We start from the raw sequence: 20,673 nt of genomic DNA on the forward strand, positions 1-20,673 counted from the left end.
AATTTATAATAATTATGTACCATCAAATTTCGCACAATTGAAATTTGGATTGCGCAACTTTATATAATCACGCATATATGTATAAATAATTTCAAAGTGCGAAAGTTTAATTCGAGTACTTGCGAAAGAAATACATCCTTCATGCCGCTACATCCTTTATTGCCGCGTTTCCATCGTCACGAACAACGTGGAAAAGTAATTTTGGCGTCGTTGGGAATTTTGAAAATGTTGAAAAATGCGAGTCTCTCTCGTTACTTACTCTCGATTCCGCCATTTCTATCTTGCGATTACGTCGAAATGCAGATTATCGCAGATTCGTGAACGAGCGAAGGCGGCGAGGGTCGTCGCGATAGCCGGAACGACGACGGGTACGAGCACGGATCGTGTAACGGCGTAGCCCGCCTTGGTAGCTCAGGCTCCCTGTTTGACAAGTACGCGCGTATTTTGCGGCCGGGACCGAGCGCGGCCGACGTTGGCCGAACGCGAGAGAGAGGGAAGGAAGGAAGGAGGGAGCGAGCAAGAGGGAGAGAGAACGGCGTGGCGCGGCGCGGCGCGGCGCGGCGGTCTCCGTCCTCCATGTGCGTGTGTCTGCGCGCGCGCCGTGTATGCGCCGTGTATACGCGCGTATGTCGGAGAGCGTACGTCGGTATTATAGTGTACGCGAGAGAGTCGGTGCACCTCTCGGCCGTGGGCACGAATCGCGAGTAAAATGGAAGCGGAATTTCGCTCCGAGGTTGAGGTCTGCCGTTGAAAACTGTGAACATGGGAAGGTCCAAGTTTCCCGGGAAGCCGCCAAAGACGGCCACCAGGAAACGGATCAAGGTGCTCGGCCAGCTTAAGGCAGCGCAAAACGATCCGGTAACTGTCGCCGAGAACATCTACTACGGACTTTCCCTGTTCAACGAAACATTCGGTGACAACGACAAGGTGAGAGGGCAAGAAATTGACGCGTCGAGGCATCCGCCGCTACCGTCGTCGTCGTTGCCTCGCCGTTGCCGAGGTCGTGCGAGCTCGACAGCGTCGCGTCGCGAACCGTAACCTGTCCTCGCGGGTACATCCGATTTGCTCGCCGTCCGATAAGCCGCGCCGAAAACACATACGGTGGATCTTTGATGCGCGGGCGACGAGCCTTGGGCTCGCGTAAACGCGCGAGTTAACCTCTACTATCCTACCTTATCCTATCCTGTCGGAGCGGAGGTCGACCGCGATCGCGGAATGGCAGGTGCACGACGTGTGTAACTTTGTTTACGATCAACGATTTACTTCTCACTTTGGCATTGTCTCCCTTGTCCACGAGTCAGATTTAGCAATAGCAATTTGTGCATTTTTATCCGTTGCAATTTGTGCTATTCTTCGATGCAAGAATATGTATTTATATATATTTTGTAAATTGTCTTGCGTTTCATAATCTTTTCGCAACGAGAGACTGATAAGATTGTCAATTTAGAATTTAGATTTGACAGCGAGCAAGCTGTCAAAATTGTCATGCGTAAAGAAAGTAAATGTAATTCAAAAGTCATCTATTTACTCTGCGATGCAAATTTATTAAATCCCCCCGATACACGTACACACATATATAATTGTTAATTATAATTTGTCATTTTTATATATAAATAATTTTTCTCTTTATAGGAACATCCACCGTTCCATGGATTTAGCATTAAAGAGGCTAATCTTTCTGCATCTTACATAAAAACGCAGCAACACAATGCAGAAAACACTACGGATAAATTACCCTCTACTACAGTCAAAAATCATGCGCCACAGTCAAACACGAAAAAGGACATTACAGATGTTAAAAATTCTCCCACAGATACCGAAAACACTAATGTGGAAAAACCTGCCGATACAAATGCAGAACCGCCTCGAGACATTGCGAAAGCAGTTACAAACTTGAATACTAAAGATACTTCAAAAATTCGCCGAGCTAAAAATCGCAAAAATTGCAAGACTATCAAGTTTGCTAATTATCTGGCAAATCCAGTTTTAAAATCAGTGAACAACATCTTGGATCAGCATCAAAGAACTAGACAGTTACGCAACAGTACGGCGAAAAGATTGCTTCAAAGGGCAAAATCCAATGGAAGTAACTCGCGCAACTTGGTGTTGCACTCTGGAGAGAAGTCCAACACTGTAAGAAAATTTGTTTTACCCGTTCGCAGCGTGCATTCGTCCAGGGTTATAAAACCAAATAAGAGGTTTATCGAAGAATTGGAAGAGATTTCTGGTACGGAACACAGCGAGAATGAAATTGGTATGCATGTAAAAAAGGCTAAATTAAATTTGGATAAGTTTAGCAATCGGGAATCAAAACTGAAAGCAGATGTAGTTAATAAATCATGTACAAAATTTAAAGATAAAGAAGCAAGAAATAAATCGAAAAAAGTGATTGAGAGCGTAGATGCCTTTGATGCCGAGATTGTACCTCGACAAGTGAAAAATATAGAGAAATCGGCGAGTTCTGTTCAAAACGCACAAATATCAAAAACCACTTGTAGAGAAGTAAAGAAATCCCATACTGTATCGTGTAAGAATAAAGTATCAAACAATACATCCGACAACTTTAATAATAATCAGGAATGCTTGCAAAACTCGAGCAGAGCGGCACAAACTACGAAATCGGCAGTTCTCAGAAATCAGAAACAGATTTCTATTCCTACAAAAGTTCTTCCTGATTCTAATGTTCCAAACTTTGAGTCTTCCAGGGTTCAAACGAGATCGGGAACTCAAAATGAGGTAGCGAGCGATTTAAATAATACAGCCAGCTTCGAAAATGGTGCCGGATTATTGGAAGGTGATTGCGCAAAAATCGAGCATCAGCCCGAAAATGGTAACAAGATTGTGGTTAACGCGTTGAATAATAATTTTGAAACGGAAAGCAATTTGTCCGAAAGCGAAAACGAGCAAAGTAATCATTCGGATAGCGAGCAATCTGAATTCAGTGGAATGAAACTCAATGGCGGAAAAGTGATATTGAGAAAAGCGAGATTGAAATTGGATAATAAATGTTTGACTGGAACAGAAGGACCATTTTCAACGTCAAGCACCAGCAATACCGTGGGTGGAAACACTAATTTAGGTATATATTGTATTTTTCGTTCTGTAACAAAAATTTGAAGCTCTTTATTTATCATATTAATATCGCGTACGATGAAACTTTTCCGTCTTCTAATTGTAATTATCTCGTTTTCAACATTTTAGGTTTAACAGGAACTATAAAGTGCGGTGTTTGTGGCGCTGTACGATTTTACCGATTCGTGAAACAGGCGCGCAAGTTTGGTATTCATAGTTGCGAGTCTTGCCGCAAGTTTATAAGCAAAATGATCAAGCGTCAAGCTTGCGCTAAATCCTCAAACAATGTTCTTCCTATTCTTCAGTGTCATAAAGGCGATGGTCTCTGCTTAGTCCCGCCCGTTGTGAGGAGCCAGCAATGGAACATAAGATGCGTTTATAAAGCGAGATGCCCGGCGTGTTGGTTGAAAATGTGTTTGAAATGTTACAACATTCCACCTGTTTTGAGAACAGGTTTAAACGCATTGTTACCACCATTAATGAGAGACCCTCTAAGTATTTCCTTGCCCTTTGGTCAAGACGAAGATGGTCAGGGACAAAAGCTAGGTCCTCAGTGTAAACTCAGTTGGCCCTCGGAAGACAGTTTGGAAAGAAATTTGTTCAAGTCTGCGATGGGTTGGAGAAATTTCGAAATGGGACAGAATGAAACGAATTATCAAAGTGCCGGAAGTTTTCTCTATACAAAGATAGACAAATGTAAGACAGTTATGTTTACATCATATATCCTTTTTTTGTTGTATATTTCAAAAGTGTTTTGTATGTTTATTTGAATTTATGTCAAATAACAGTTTTGTGTATTTTACAGTTGATTCTTCGATGAGTATATCGCCGAATAAAAAACGGAGAAAAAATAATAGGATTAAAGTGAGAAGGAAAATTAAAAGTCCAGTGCTCGCTTCCTCCACTAATAATCAGTATCCGCAATCTCTTAGGCAAAGAGTCGAATTGAAAGGACCGAGAGTAAAACATGTTTGTCGAAGTGCCAGTGTCGCTCTTGGACAACCTATTGCAACTTTCCCAACTGCAGACGCGAAAGAAGACGACGAACACGGTAAAAACATTCCAAAATCGGCAAAAGAACTAGAGAGAATAGAGAAGAAAGACGAAGTAACGAAAGAGAAGGAAATGCATAAGCATAACGAAGATAATAATTTTAATCTTAATGTGGCACAACAATCACATTCAAGAAGGGGAAAACCGCAACAGATTGTATCAACATCGCATTTTCCAGTGGTAAAAAATTTTAATATTCTTTCAGACATGGAATATATGTATATATAGATATTTTCCAATGAAAATAAATTTTTAGACAATACAGTTTTAGTTTGCTAATAACAAAAAAAGCTACAAATTTTTTAAGGTAACAAGAAACAAATTATAAGTTATTGTAAATTTTATTTCGTGACAAATTAATTACAAATTTAATATTGTGTATAACTTATCTATATTTAATTTTATTTATTTGCAATTTTAAATGTAAAGCTCATTACTATATGCAGGGAATGAGATTCAAATTTAAATTCTATGAAATAATAATTTTAATTTGTAATATAAATGATACAAAAATTATTGCAGATGTCTAAGGCAGATACAGATACCTTATATACAGTTTCCATAGATTTCTGGGAACAGTACGATCCTTCGGAAGTTGGGGCGAAAGGGTTTGCTCTTATCGGTTCTGAGCTGTTTCACATACCTGCTATTTGTTATCTATGCGGGAGCGCCGGCAAAGAGCCGGTAAATAAACAGTATCGAATAGTATCGATTTTATCATATTGATAGATGAATAACAAAGATATGTAGTAATTATAAGTAACAGTAAAATACGATATATATATATATATATATATATATATATATATATATATATATATATATCATTGAGAACATCTATCGACATAACAACCATTTTTTTGCAGTTAATTCACTGTCAATGCTGTTGCGAGCCATATCACGCTTTCTGTTTGGAACCCAGCGAGTGGAATGCTTGCGCACAGCCAAACTGGTGTTGCCCCCGGTGTACAATATGTCAATCCTGCCATCTCAGATCCGGTCCGAAATTGTCTTGCATACGTTGTCGTCAGTCGTTTCACCATTCATGTTTGTCCAAGTCCGGTGTTAGCTCGAGATTGTACAATCCTGATCGACCCTACGTTTGTCAGAGTTGTATCAAGTGCAAGAGTTGTGGTAGCGAGGGCGTCAACGTTCACGTAGGCAATTTACCTCTGTGCTCCATGTGCTTTAAGTTAAGACAGCAAGGCAATTATTGTCCTTTATGTCAAAGATGTTACAACGAAAACGATTTCGATACAAAGGTAAAATATAAACATGTTTTTTTTATTTCTGATGGCATTTTTAAGATTGCACATCTTCAATTTACATTGCGATTGTACTGCATTTTTTTTTTTAGATGATGGAATGTAGCGAGTGTTCTTGTTGGGTACATGCCCGTTGCGAAGGCCTTTCCGATGAGCGTTACCAGATACTTAGTTATTTACCCGATTCGATCGAATTTACGTGCAGCCAATGCTCCTCTAACATAAACTCTGTCTGGAGGAATGCCATAGAGGCTGAATTAAAGGCAGGTTTTATCAACGTCATAAAATCCCTAAGTAAAAACCGCAAGATTTGCATGGCTCTCAAGTGGAGTCCCAGGAAGGAATGTCTATGCAGGCCAGTTTCAACTGTAAGGGGACTCGAGTTTCCCGGAGAAGACAAGAGCGAGACAAAAGAAAACGAGGAGTTGGAAGAATGTAACGGTGATAAATCTACGGATATCGACTCAAACTCGAATATCAATTATCGAGACGCTATCAAATCCGATGTAAAGGAACATTCGATAGATGGCTCCGGTAGAAAAGGTCTGCGACGGCTGCGACAAAAATTTCATCTGAGAGAATGCTCGGTTAGGGTGAAGAATTGTGTTCCGAAAGATTTGCAAGACGTTGAGAGAAAGGATTGGACGAATCAGGAATCGTTAATCTCCTCCAACATTATGGAATGTCGCTGCTCCGAGCAGCAAATCATCGCGAGACCTTCGCCCACTTTAATGTCGATAAAACAAAGGGTAAATGGCAATGAGTACAAATCGCTGTCGCAATTTCATTGTGATATGGAGCACGTGATCAATTGCGCCGGTTCAAAGGATCTGACGGAAACTTATCATGAAATTTTACAAGAGGTATTTCCCTGGTTTACTCCAAAAAATTTCAAAAATGACGACAATGATGACGATACGTCAAATACATCTGCCAGAGATATTAGCAAAGATTATACTATCCCTCTGACTAGGTTCGAGGATCCTATTCTAGAAATGTGGAAGGAGGAAGTGACAAAGGCGCCGAAAGCGATCGCAACGAAAACGATAAATCTGTATAATATCCATGTCGAAGACAGCAGATCGTGTTGTTTATGCAAAGGTTTGAGCGACGGACAGGAGACGAAGGAGGGCAGGCTGTTTTATTGCGGACAAAACGAATGGGTGCACGCAAATTGTGCACTATGGTCGAACGAGGTGTTTGAGGAGATTGACGGGTCGTTGCAAAACGTTCACAGCGCTATTTCGAGGGGTCGTTTGATCCGTTGCACGGAATGCGGCAAGAAAGGCGCGAGTATCGGATGTTGCGCGAAGAACTGTAGCAATATTTTTCACTTTCCATGCGCGAGAAATATCGGGCTCACTTTTAACGATGATAAAACAGTATTCTGCGTTTCGCATTCGAATAATTTTCCTCGCAAATCATTACAAAACGAAAACGAATTTAGTTTGAAGCGGCCAATATACGTAGAATTAGATCGTAAGAGGAAAAAGTATGCGGAACCTAATAAGGTTAAGATAATGATTGGCTCTCTAATGATCGACTGTCTAGGGACCATTGTTCCCGAATTGTCTGACACGACTGAGAAGATAATACCGTGCGATTACAAATGCTCGAGGCTCTATTGGTCCACAGTGAATCCTTACAAGATTGTAAGATATTACATCAGAACTTATGTGCAGGTACATATGCCGGATATCACGTCCGATATGGAAAATAACATCACCATCGATCATACCAAGGAGCAAGAAAAGGAACAAATATCAGTCGATACGCAAAAAGTCGACTATTTGGCTGTTAAACAGACTTTAGATACGCTCATCGATACAGTGTGCAGCAAAGAAGTTGACGAGAATTTGGCGGAACAAAGCAACACGGATCTTTTACCACCAGAACTGAAGGAGGCTATATTTGAGGATTTACCGCACGATTTGTTAGACGGAATCTCTATGCAGGACATTTTCCCAAAAATGTCGTACGAGGATTTTTTAGCTATGGACTTGAAAAATGACAGTACCTTTATCGCGGATCTATTTAAGGATGATATGTTACCGTCAGAGATGGAGGAGACGACAAAACCGCCGGAAAGTAAAATCTCCAAAATGGATCCGTCTGTGTTGGAATTGGGAACGCACAACGATCTCTGGGTACGGTTGGAGGCAAAGACTGCGGTTCAAGATCTCGTGGATGATTTATTTAATTCGAAGAATCAAAAACGCGGCGGTAGAGAACTGAAACGATCTAAATCAGAGGTGATGTCGAATAATCCGCTGATCGTTGGCGGCCAGCGGCATCATCATCAGCGCTCCTGCAGTCTTACTTGGAGTTGTAAACTAGACAACACCTATGGTCCTGGCATAAAGAGACGGAAATTACCCCGAAATCCATCCAACGCCAAACCAAATGAAACTGGCCTCATTGTATTAGATTCACAAAACGAACGCGCGTCCATGTTTCACGAGCTGAGGATTCCGGAGAGCATCATGGTCGCCGTGGGAAGAGGAAATACGCCCAACATATTATCCGATTCAGTGCGTGAGTTGAAATATTGCATCGAAGATTCCGCCGGACTAAATCGCCGCGTATTGCCAACTAGGGACGAAGGAGCGAAAGAGCACAAGAGATTGTTTTGGCACCCGAGACAACAGCAGCCGCGAATAGTGCAGGTCGATGGATCAATTGATGCTAATAGCGCTAGCGAGTGTAGTTCACCGGAATACAATACCGAGGAGAAGAACGTGAGTCTGAATCATATATCCGAATCGATTCCGCAGTTGGACGGCATCAACGATGACGAGCACACGTCCGAATGCGAATCAAATGTGGAGAAGGATCTCGACTTGTATACACGATCCGCAAATTTTTTACACTCGAAGCGTATCCTCGGTTTTATTAGATCGCACGTCTCCTCCAGCAATGCCGGTGACAAGTTACAAAAGGTGAGAAGCGGCGGCGGTGGTAACCACGTAGTCGCTCCTTCTAGCAGATGCAGCACCTTGCAGCACCTCGAGACGGGAAGTTTGTTCAAAGAGAAAAATCTCAAATTGAATCTGCAAATTCCTCAAGTGGACGGCGCGGGTGATATCTCGAGCGACGATGAGTGCGTGTCGTCGCAGCATGTCTCTGCGGTGAGAATGATTCATACTCCGTATGAATCGCCGGCATTCGAGCATCACATCGATCGACCTGTCACCTGCAAAAGATGCTGCTGCACATATCGCACCCAAGACAGTTACAATCGACATTTGACCAACTGCGATATTATGATCACCAGCGACAGCGACTCGGAGACCATGGACAACAAGCTGGCGTCGCCGGAATCGAGATTCTCGCCAAACGTAGGTTCGCCACAGTTTATCACCCTCTCGCCGTCCGAGGGTCACACTTTGACAACCGATTATACGGACATCCAGGCAACGTCGCCTATCGAGGCATCCGTGCCGTCGCCTCATCCGAACATTCAAATCGAACCGATCGCCCAGGCGATCATTACGCCGCAGATCCATACGGCGCATGCCACGGTCGAGACCGTGCATCAGACAGTATTAACGTCCAACGACGTGATTGTACAGACCCAGTACACTCGCAGGACCACCACCTTGCCGAATGCAGCAGTATTACCTTCTCAGGAAAGCACGGTGCAGATAACGGAGATTACGGATCCACCGTCCGTCTCCAGCGATTCCAACATTACGGCGCACGGTATGGTGAATACGCCGATGAATTCGCCGGACAGCACGAATTCGCAAACTGTCTCCAGTCCAGAAGTGTCGCCCACGTTGTCGTCTATGGCCGTCCAGACCGCTCACGAATCCGTTCATGCGAACGCGCAAGCAATTTCTCGAGCTTCCTCCAAGTCGAAGAATCCGCGGATAGCCAAGTCCAGGACTAAGAGCATCAAGTCGCAGCAACAGCAGCAGCAGCATATCCTGAAGAATGTTGTGCAGACGCCGCATAACGTTGCGCACGCCAGATTTCAGCCGACGATACAGAGCGGCCATCCACCAGCAGTCATCCAGCTGCAACAGACCACCCAAAGACCGACAGTGATTCTTCAACAAGTAGCATCGCCGGGAATTATGTCCGCTTATGTGGAAACGCTGCAACAGCAATCGGGCCAAAACTTGCAGTACATTACGACAATCGGCGGTGGGCAACACGAAGCCAGCTTTAAGTCGCCGCCGCAGTTAATCGCTACAAATTCCCTGCTACCGAGCACCACTTATATACAAGCGCCGTCCGCCGACAATCTCTTGACCCTGCAGAATGGCGGAATATCGATACTGCCGAGTGTCCAGATTACACCGACACAACCTGCGGTGTTGGGAACTATCATTCAGCAACAACCTAGCGCGATTCAGTGCGGCGTTATATCATCGGAACAACTATTGTTGAGTTCCACGCCCACGCTTGAAATGTTTGCCGATCCAACCGGTGGCATGTTTGTGTCGAATCAACCAATGTATTATGGTCTAGAAACAATCGTTAGCAATACAGTAATGTCGTCCAGTCAGTTTATGGCGGGCGCGGTACCTCAAGTGTTGGCCAGCAGTTACCAAACAACGACTCAGGTGTTTCAAGCATCCAAATTGATGGAGCCTATCGTGGACGTGCAAGCTGTACCTACGGTAACGACGGTACAAGCCGTACAAAATGTATCAGGCGTTCCGAGCGTGTCCGGCGTACCTAACATTGCCGGCGTACCAAACGTTGCAAGCATGCAGAGCGTGAGCGGCGTGCCAGCGGTACCTAATGGTTACGTGGTAGTAAACCAACAGACACCGGCATCATTACCACCACCGCCGCCGCCGCCACCGCCACCACCGCCACCGCCGCCACCGCCACCGCCACCGCCACCACCGCCACCACCACCTCTACCATCATCATTAACATCATTAGTATCATCGTCGTCGTTGTCGTCGTCATCGTTGTCGTCGTCGTCGTCGTCGTCGTCGTCGTCGTCGTCGTCGTCGTCGTCGTCGTCGTCGTCGTCGTTGTCGTCGTCGTCGTCGTCGTCGTCATCGTCATCATCGTTATCGTCGTCGTCATCATCATCGTCGTCGTTGTTAGCACCTGCGCTGCCAGTCTCGGTACTAGCGCCAGTTCCAACAGCAGCATCGATATCATCGCCACAGGTGAAAGCGATTACGACGCTGCCGCAGATCAACATATCCGTGGCGACTCAAGAACGAGCATTCAACAGCGTCGCGCCATGCAATGCCGTGTCGCCGATATCGTGTCAAAATACGAGCGTCGAACAATCGATGACGTCGGTTCAAGTGGCGGATGTGTGTCCATTGAACGTACATACTACCATTGTCGCTGCGACGTCGCCCACAAAGCTGTCACCCCTGTCGCCGCCACACACGATACCGACGATACCTCGCGTTGCGGTACGACCAAATCCGATCACGCAAGTGAATCACGGATCCACCTGGAAAATCACCGAGCCTCTGTTTGAGCAACCGATGAGTAACAGCGTGCGGCCCTATTTCGACTCGAAACACGTATCGGAGAATACCAGTATGATCAAGTCGAGCATATCATCGTCCAAGATACCGCCCTTACCGAATCATTATATTATCGCGCAGAGGAATCCAATTGTAAATAACAAGTCGAGCCATGATGTAAATAGTGTTCACAAGAGCTGCGGTACCGTTGTACCGAACACCAATTGCATCGTGAACGGTAGTGTCAGCGGTAACAACTCGATCGTCAATGCCACCTCTGTGCAAAACAAGATATCAATGCCAACGAGCAATAACATGCCGACCAGTCGACCGATGAACAGGGTACTACCGATGCAAGCGGTGACACCGAAGCAGGATCCGGTCAAGAAGGACAATTTAGCGATTGAAGAACCTACGAAACCGGTATTCAAGCCAGCCGAGCCAGAAATCGCGGAATCAAAGAAGGGAATTATCAAGGAGATTACGCCGATCAAAAAATCTGAGGTTGTATTCAACAACATCAAAGACGGTATCAAACTGAATACGGAAACTATCGAAAAGGTAAAGGAGAATCTCAAACTGGAGCTCGACAAGGAGAAGCTGCAAAACACATCGTTGAAAATAGTGTTGCAGAAACAACTGCAAGATGGTTCTTACAAAATAACACGCAACATGAAGGCGACGGTCAATCAGAGCAAGAAAGTATCGCCGCAAGTGACATCCGTGGAGATATTGCCGTCGAAGCAGGTGCCCCAGATCGCGTCGCTGCAATTGTTACCGATTAAAACATTCACGCTCAAGACGAATAAAGTCGACGATAAGATAAAGCCCAAGATTGATGCAAAGATGAATATACTCAAGGCAAAGGCACCACCCGTCGCCGTCAAGAAACCTAGGATAGTGACAAAATCAATTAGACCAGTGCGAAATAATCCACAACAGAGTCCGCATCACAAGAACTACGCGAAGGGACCGATCCTAATGTACGAAATTAAATCGCAGGATGGCTTCACCCATACCGCCTCGTCCATGACCGAGGTCTGGGAAACGGTGTATCAGGCGGTACAGAATGCTCGCAGAGCTCACAACTTGCCCCCTCTGCCTCATAATCCCTTGTCCGAGGGTCTCGGCTTGGAAAACAATGCGACTGTCTATCTAGTTGAACAACTGCCGGGAATCAATCGATGTAGCAAATACAAGCCCAAGTTTCACATTCCATCGCCGCCGAAATCTGGCGAAATGGAAAACGAATTGCCAGCAGCCTGCGACAATGGAGCAGTTCGAGCGGAACCGTTCAAGGGCAGGAAGGTGCACGACATGTTTAGTTGGTTGGCATCGCAGCACAGGCAACAGCCCAAGATGATTTCTATATCGGAAGCAGAGTCCAGGTAAAATTCGTCGAGTATTACTCCAGGTTAATATCGAAAATTGTACATTATGATTATGATTAAATTACGACGATTTGAAGTTAGTAAATGGTAGAAAAAAAATAAAAGGTCGTGTGCATTTTGTATATTTTAGTAATCACATACTATGTACGTATATATAGTATGTGAGTATTGTAAAATATAAAAAAAATGCGCCACGATTATATGTATTTTTTTAACGAGGCTGTAGTTTCTCAGATTGAAAATAAACAAGTGGGCGATTTTTTTAAAAAGGTTGAATTAAAAAAAAACTATATAAGTGACAATTACTATATAAGTAGACAATTATATTAACAATTTACCAAGCAAAGAGAAAAGAGTATTGTCACATCGAATATCATTGCAATATACTGCTTTCAGACGAGTCGCGAGTACAAATCTGCCCATGGCAATGCGCTTTAGAATACTTAAGGAAACATCAAAAAAATCTGTCGGTGTATACCATTCTCACATACATGGTAGAGGATTATTCTGTTTGAGAGATATCGAGGCTGGCGAAATGGTCATTGAATATGCTGGTGAGGTAAGGATGAAAAAATATACATTATAATATTTATTGTAATTGAAGTATCGCTATAATTGTTAATATTGAAATTATAAATCGTTCTTAGGTTATTCGATCTTCTTTGACCGACAAGAGAGAAAAATACTATGACAGTAAAAACATAGGCTGTTACATGTTTAAAATTGACGATCACCTGGTTGTTGATGCCACTATGAAAGGGAACGCAGCTAGATTTATCAATCATTCATGCGAGGTACAATTTCTTTCTTTTAATCGTTGCCAAAAATTGATTTAATGATCAAGATAATTAAGAAAATGTATATATAAAACATTTGATTGATGTTTCATTAATTTTATAATCATATAATGATTTTAATTACATGATGATATAACAGTCAAATGATTTTCATACATAAAAGTTCTTCGCGCTAAATGTATATTAAATTGTGTGTTGCAGCCAAATTGTTACTCGCGAGTGGTGGATATTCTGGGTAAGAAACACATACTGATCTTTGCTCTTCGTCGCATCATTCAAGGGGAAGAGTTGACGTACGATTACAAATTCCCATTTGAGGACATTAAGATCCCGTGTACCTGCGGCTCTCGCAGATGTCGCAAATATCTCAATTGAGACTGCGTATATACAACTTATTCTAAGCAGCTGACCGACGACAGAGATGCAAAATATGTGCTATAATTGCGCGTGCGCGTGTGCACATTTTCGAATAGGATTCGTTTTTATTGAATGTTGTTCATTTTACTCATCATCAATCTATTTTCAGAGATTGCAGCTTTTTATTACTATAAAAGAATACATATAGATTACATATACACTCTAAATATTAGAAGGCCAGATATAAAATATACACGAAGCACACGATGGTTACGACAATGTTATCTTAGACAGCTACGTTCGTGTAGTTGATTTTAATGGGGTATACATACAAGTATATACCTATAGCAATAAATCATTCGAATATGCCCCGCTTTCGCATCCGACAAAGTCGTGCGTGTACTAATGCGCTTCAGACTTTTGAAAGTGTTACTTTATTCACGCCTGTGTGTGCTTTCTCGCGCACGACTTTTAGACTCTATCTATTATCTACAAGTGTACAAGTTATCTTACACTTTACACTAAATGCGAGTGCTTCTTTTAGATTGCATAATTTGTATATATATATACAAATGATTTGGTTAAATTTAAAAACTCTCCCTTTTATTGTTGGACGAACATATCGCAAAGATAAAAAGAGATTGCGACGCGTCAGAGCACGACGAAAAAGTAGCAGATTTTCGAGAATTTCGAGAGTTTTCGAAAATTTAATTATCCTTTATTTTCCATCAAATTGACACGAAATAAGTATAGTGTATAAATAATCTTATCAAGAACGTAGATAATATCTGCGATATAATTGTATATTTTAATAATTTGTAAATTTTAAATTTAGTGTACAGTGTATGACTAACTTTGTGACATTTCAAGTCCGCTGTAGGGCCAGATTTAAAATGTTTTTGTAAAATATGTAATTGTTAGATTAGATATATCGTCTTTGATGTAAGTATAGCAAACCAGTTTTAACTTAAATTAAGAATGTAGGCATTAAGGAGAGAGATACAGAATGGCAAGCGAGAACAGTCTCCTACAGCAAGGATATTGTTCAAAGGTGTACCTACTTTGGCAGATATTGATATAATTCTATGCTTTATTATTTTGCATTGCGACATGATTGAAAGAATAATCCACCCTCTTTCCAGATTAATTTCTAGATAGAAGTCGATAGCATTCTTCTTTCTTGTTACACATTTTTAGATATTGCATCTATTTGTGCTTCCATCTTGCCAAAATCACAATCGTTGATTTTACTTGATATCATCCGAGTTTTAAGAATTGGTTTAAATATATTTTTAAAAGAATATTATATTTTATTTGACAAAGATTTTGAAAGAAGAGAGAGCGCTGATATATAATATGTACATATAAATCTTTTCAAAGGAATTTCTATCGAAAAGTTGATTTGTTTATTCAGCTCGATAAAGATTAGACATTTTATTTAGACATTTTAATTAGACATTATTTGCGATAAACGTCTTCGGAAATATTACTGGTGAACATTTGTGATACTTTTTCAGAATAGGAAATATTTGAGATGCTTTTACATAGAAGACTATTCCATATACATTTTACTTTTTTTACACACACACACACACACACACACACACACACATATGTATATACATATGGTGTTTCATTTTAATCGCCCCAGGCAAATATTTCAAAAAATATGAAAGATGGAAAAACGTTTCAGACAAAAAGTTGTTTGATTCGGAGGGGGACATATGGTATTATTGGTTTGATCTTGAGTGAAAAGGTCATATAGAGTTCAACTTTTGATTTTTTTAATGGAATCCCCTATTTTTCATGATACATTCTTAAGCTACCTCGAGAGCTTTCCAAAAACACTATAATTAAGTTATTTTTCATCAAGTACTTTTCGAGTTATGAGGCTTGAAATAATTTCTTAATTTTATATAAACCAATGAATTGATGTAAAGAAAACGCACAATTGTTTTAAAGAAAAAATATGTAATTTGCAATTAACAATTACATATTTTTTCTCAAAAGCAACTATGTTTTTTCACATCAATTGATTCCTCACATTTTGTGCATAAAAGTATTGAGGTAGAATAATCGAAAAATGAATATTTTACTCGATATTTTATGGTTTATATAAGTACTCTCGAGATAAGCTACAAGAATATGTAATAAATAATAGGGGATTCCAAAAAAAAAAAAAAGTTAAACTCTATATGACCTTGGCATGCTCACTTAAGGTCAAACCAATGATACCATCTTACGTCTCCCTTCGAACCAAACAACTTTTGGCTGAAACATTTTTCCGTGTCTCATATTTTTCTGGAGATATTTGCCTGGGGCCATTAAAATGAAACACCCTGTATATGCGTGTAATGGATTCTGTACCAATACCCTCTTATAAAGTCCAGTTTTGCCTTACTTTTAGTATACTTACGCTTTTATGCCCAGTGATAGTTGTACATCTATATATGTATATTTGTGCAAAAGTAATATTTTATATTGAAAACTAATACAGTGTCTCTGCAATAGCATAGCAGCGTAACAACGCTCTGTGAGATAATTTAACGACAATATATTTTGGTATGCTTAATCAATTTCTGCCGAGGTGGTTGTCCCTTAAATTTTGGTGCTCCATGGACACCGTTAAGTGCACTTTTCATGAAAAAAAAAATGGCCTAGAGTAAGAGATAGTAGGTTGCGGTGCGCGGAAGTGTTTGATAATAATAAGAGATGCGTTATATGCGACGAATATTGAGAGTGAATTATTTAAAGAGGTAATATAAATGGAAATGAAAAACGAGATGGCAGAAGCATTATTTGAGCACGCGAATAAGCGTCAGACGTGCTACGATTTTAATCGGCCTGGTTTGGTACAAAGCGCGTATGCTGAGTTGTAAAAAGTTATAAAAACGAGAGAAAACGCAAACTTGTTCTGGTCACGTGAAATTGCCATTTTTTTTAAGTATTTTGTGAATCTTTTTTTTATATATTATAATTATCAATAATTTTAATAACTATTATTGGATGATGAATATTGTTAATATAATGATAATTAATTTTAATCTGTATATGAAAAGAGTAATACGACTAGTAAGAATGATAACTTACTTGAAAATATAACAATGTTAGATATTTTATTGATATTTATTGATTACGAATGACGGTATTAGGGTTGATGAAAAAAAAATACTAACGTAAACTGAACAATCGATGGTACTCATTATGTTGACATAGATACAAATCAAATTCTTTTTTCTAGCAAACGAGCAAATGTGTATTTTTAATTCTTACTACGTTATGCTACGGACATCAAAAATATTTTGGACTTATATAAAATGTATAAGCATACATATATACCATATAACCCGACTTTACATCGTTACGCATTATGATTGTAAACTGTAGGCTATCTATCCAATTTTATTTCTACATTCGCAAATAGAGATTCTTAAATTCTCATATTGTCTTATTATCTGTATTACCGTATTTACGCTATTGTAAAATGATTACTTTGGTAGAAAAGTATGTTTGGACGTGTGTGTTTATTAGCTGGAAACGAAAAAGTGAAAGAGAGAATGAAAAAAAAAAAAAGAAATCTATTTATCTCCCGAGATAATCTTTGCTTGACGAATTCGTACGAGTATTTAACAGGTGCTTTCTGGAACAACATTTTCTCTATGTCTTTTTAAACTACTCCTTAAACTATTGTGAAGAGAGAAAGAGAGAGAGAGAGAGAATGTGTGTATGTGTGTGCGTGCGCACGACTTATGCATCTAGACTTTATTATTACTAATATTTTATTTTATATATATATATATATATATATATATATATATATATAACAATTATAATGTACACACACATAAGGGAAGAAAGAGAAGGCATAATACATCACTAATCAAGTCACTCGTATATTTGGGCACATTGAGCACTGTTTGTTCACTACATCCATCAGCACCTTTCAAAAAGTAACGTTGCGTATAAAAAAAAAAACGACAACTATCTAAAGAAAAACGATACGATGAATAAACGTATAGTGAATTTAACAATAGTAAAAAAGAATACGAATGTATAGATGTAATAGATAGATTGTTTCTCTTTGACTTTTACGCATGTTTCACTTTTTCGACAGACGAACTCGCTCCAAACGATGATTCAAATAGATATTACGTCTCGGTGTTGCGTTAAAATGAAGTAATTAAATTATTTCACGGAAACGAGTACGTGACGCATATTACCGCGTTTCAGCGTATCGTCACGTTAATTACAACCTCGGACAACCGGCGATTTCGTCTCTTTGTGTGCTTTTTAGATCTCCTCAGAAGAGAGAGGGAGAGAAAAAAAGAAAAAGATTAAACGATTCTTACAATTTAAGAAATTTAAAAAAAACGAGAGAGATGTTTTCGGAGAAATGTAAAACGCTTCTTAAGATGTGTATAAAACTACTATTCTAACGTTTAAACACAGAGTGTAGAGTTTTGAAATATTGTACTCGTTTAAAAGAGAGAACAGAAAGAAAGAAAGATAAATATAACATTTATTGATAAAAAAAAACGGAAAAAAAACTCGACGGTACGAAAGCGAAAAAATTGAAAAAATTGTCTGTGATTATCAGTCATAATAATCTTTAGGTCGACATATTTTTTAGAGAATATTTTTTAGGAAATTACAAAATTTATGATATATCCCTCTATTATTGATATAATATTGGATCAGATACGCTACGCGCGCATAATAATATTAAAAGTAAAATTGAGAAAAAAAAGATGAATTGTAAAAGTTGCAAACTGTTTAAATAGAGTTAAAAATAGTTGAGATTCGATGGCTGTTGTAAAATATTCAGTGTTTGGACAAATAATTATTAAAAACTATTTATAACTAATATCGAAGTACACGGTAATATTATTATATCGCATATTACAGTAGCGTTTTTATCCCTTCTTGCGTTTGCGTATTTATGACGGACATGGATAGAGAAAGAGATGGAGAGAGAATCGGGCCCAAACGTAAGTTTCGCGATTAATGCGACAAATGAACAAAGTTGCGGAAACGAATCGAGAAAGTGACGAGAGGGACAGGGGGCATTTGCCACACGTTTTTTGCGTGTAAATTGTCGTTATCGATGCATCTACTTATCGTAGAAAACTTGTCAAATTTAGTCGTAATATCTGCATTAACCAGAAAAGGTACCGCATAGAAAACACATAGTCGCTTTCATCACATACATATACACGATACACGATACATACATACATGCATACATACAGAGATATTCCCATGTTTTGTAATTAAATGTTTTGTTAGTATATTATACGAGAAATTAACAAAATAAAAATACAAGTGAAATATGAGAGAAACGTGTATGTTGTACATTTTGTTGTACGCGCAACGTATTTCCTTTTCTTTTTTTTACAACAACAATTTATCATGTCGGCCAAATAGTGACGTATCCATGTGCGTCTTTGATGTTTCTTTTTTTTTTAAACCGCGCAATCCGTAGAATTGAAACGTATCAATTAAAATTACAATCGTACGTGTGTACGAGCAAGAATCTGTGTCGCGCAAAATGTCGATTCTTTATTTGTTTACAACAGATTTCTCAGAAATGGAGGAAAATGTAACCGTATACCGCGCGTAGCGACTCGCTTCGATAAAAATACGATAGAGACCTCGCGCTCTGAACGAAAGTAATTCTCCATACAAGTATACGTCTCGCCGAAATGTAATACATGTACATCTTTCTTCGTCTTTCGCTTTCGAGTCGACGCTTCAATTTCGAGATATATAAATAATACTTGTACAATTGTACCTTGCGTACGGATCGTTAGACGCTACCGTTTGCTCGATGAAACTTTCAAAGCTCTACATGTCGATCATAAATTTCTATTTCCGAACGCGATGAAATCTATGCTCGTCCACGAACCGGTCCATTTATAAATCGCTAGATTCATGGATTCTCGCCTGCATTCCTTTCCCTCTTTCTCTCTCTCTCTATCTCTCCGATTCTGGCAACCGGACAGCTGGAATCGGTCAAATTACGCGACGACGCGCGTCGCGCGAGCCGAGCGAGCCGAGCGTGCCAGAGGTATCCTCTCATTTTTCTCTCCTCGGGCGTCGGATCGCGATCGCCCGATCGTTGTTACGTCACGCTCGCTCGAAAGCGCGGCCGCGGCCGCGGCCGTGCGCGTCTGTTTCCGCGGAACAGTGAATAACCTCTCTCGGCAGAGTTCGTTTTCACGCGTATACCCGCGTACACGAGCGCCCAGGCCTCCATCTCGCCCCCTCTCTCTCTCTCTCTCTCTCTTTCCTTCCTCGTTGCGCTCCGCCGCGCGTTTTCTCCCGCGGACTTCAAGAAAGCCATACGACTCCCACCACCTTGGACCTCGGAGACGCGAAACCACGCGTGTGTCTCTCGCGAGAGGCCGCGCGTACCCCTCTCCGTCCCCCTTTTCCTCTGGGCGGCTCCTCCGCTCGCCTGCCTGGCCGGCCTCTCTTGTTCATTCTCCTTCGTCTCCCGCAATGTGCTTGCCCTACGTACGTACGTATGCAGGAACGTGACTGGCAGACGCGCGCGCCCGTCGCTCCATCTCGATTCACGTTTATTACGAAAATCGCGCATTATCGAAAAACGCGACGCCTTTTTCCCGCTCGTTTGACGCAATTTTTGCTCCTTGGCTCTAGACATCGATTGCCCGAGAGTCTGTTTTTCGTTTGCTCTCTTTTCGTGCCAAGAATTATCAATGCGAAATTTCTCTCTTGTTATTAAAGCGAGGAGGATATTTCTGCGCGCGATTACCGAGGGGGTATTCGATGTATAACGATTTAAAAGAGCGCGCGCGCGCAGGTCAATACGTACGACTACGGAAATCGTTTGCCCCTGCGCGAGCTTGTACATGTTGGTAACGAAAATATACGTTTGGAGCGAAACCGCGTCTACTCCGTGAACGTAACCCGTGTACGTTACTGTTTCGCGACAGCGAACGACAAAGTGTTAGTCACCTCAAGGACGTTGGTCGTAATTGGGATAGGTCGGACGGAACCATCGACGTGCGACAAGGAAAGAACGCTGCGCGCGACGTGCTCGAGCGGAAGAGCGGAGACCGCGCGAAGGAAAAAGCAGCGAGGAGAGAGAGAAACAGTCGCGCACTCGGAGAACCGTACGTTGTGAAAGAGCGCGAGAGGAGAGAAAGAGAGGGCATCGAGTGACCGACAGAGGGTATATACGGAAAAAAAACACTCACGCATGCGCGAGAAAGAAAAGTAGTTGGACTTGATTTCGACATAGAAAAGAAACGCGCGCGCGCGC

The 20,673-nt window shown here is 41.0% G+C and overlaps 1 protein-coding gene across 1 annotated transcript; it reads left to right on the forward strand.

Moving 5' to 3' along the window:
• The first annotated feature begins 636 nt into the window (after nt 1-636).
• On the forward strand, nt 637-15,229 carry LOC105251303 (histone-lysine N-methyltransferase trithorax). The gene is made up of 11 exons (XM_025406971.1): nt 637-927; nt 1,633-3,079; nt 3,202-3,768; nt 3,878-4,305; nt 4,648-4,809; nt 4,992-5,387; nt 5,483-10,345; nt 10,397-12,228; nt 12,628-12,790; nt 12,879-13,025; nt 13,230-15,229. Exons 1-11 carry the CDS (start codon nt 763-765, stop codon nt 13,401-13,403), a joined length of 10,344 nt encoding a protein of 3,447 aa, XP_025262756.1. The 5' UTR covers nt 637-762; the 3' UTR covers nt 13,404-15,229.
• The last annotated feature ends 5,444 nt before the right edge of the window (nt 15,230-20,673 follow it).

The sequence above is a fragment of the Camponotus floridanus genome, unplaced genomic scaffold (genome assembly GCF_003227725.1).
Source record: "Camponotus floridanus strain SB8 unplaced genomic scaffold, Cflo_v7.5 scaffold16, whole genome shotgun sequence".
In the NCBI taxonomy this organism is placed as follows: domain Eukaryota; kingdom Metazoa; phylum Arthropoda; class Insecta; order Hymenoptera; family Formicidae; genus Camponotus; species Camponotus floridanus.

Excerpts from the sequence above, each read along its gene's own strand:
- LOC105251303 (XM_025406971.1), top strand. The coding sequence starts at position 763 with ATGGGAAGGTCCAAGTTTCCCGGGAAGCCGCCAAAGACGGCCACCAGG. Across the intron at positions 4,306-4,647 it reads CAACATCGCATTTTCCAGTG|ATGTCTAAGGCAGATACAGA; the intron begins GTAAAAAATTTT and ends AAATTATTGCAG. Across the intron at positions 13,026-13,229 it reads TTATCAATCATTCATGCGAG|CCAAATTGTTACTCGCGAGT; the intron begins GTACAATTTCTT and ends TGTGTGTTGCAG.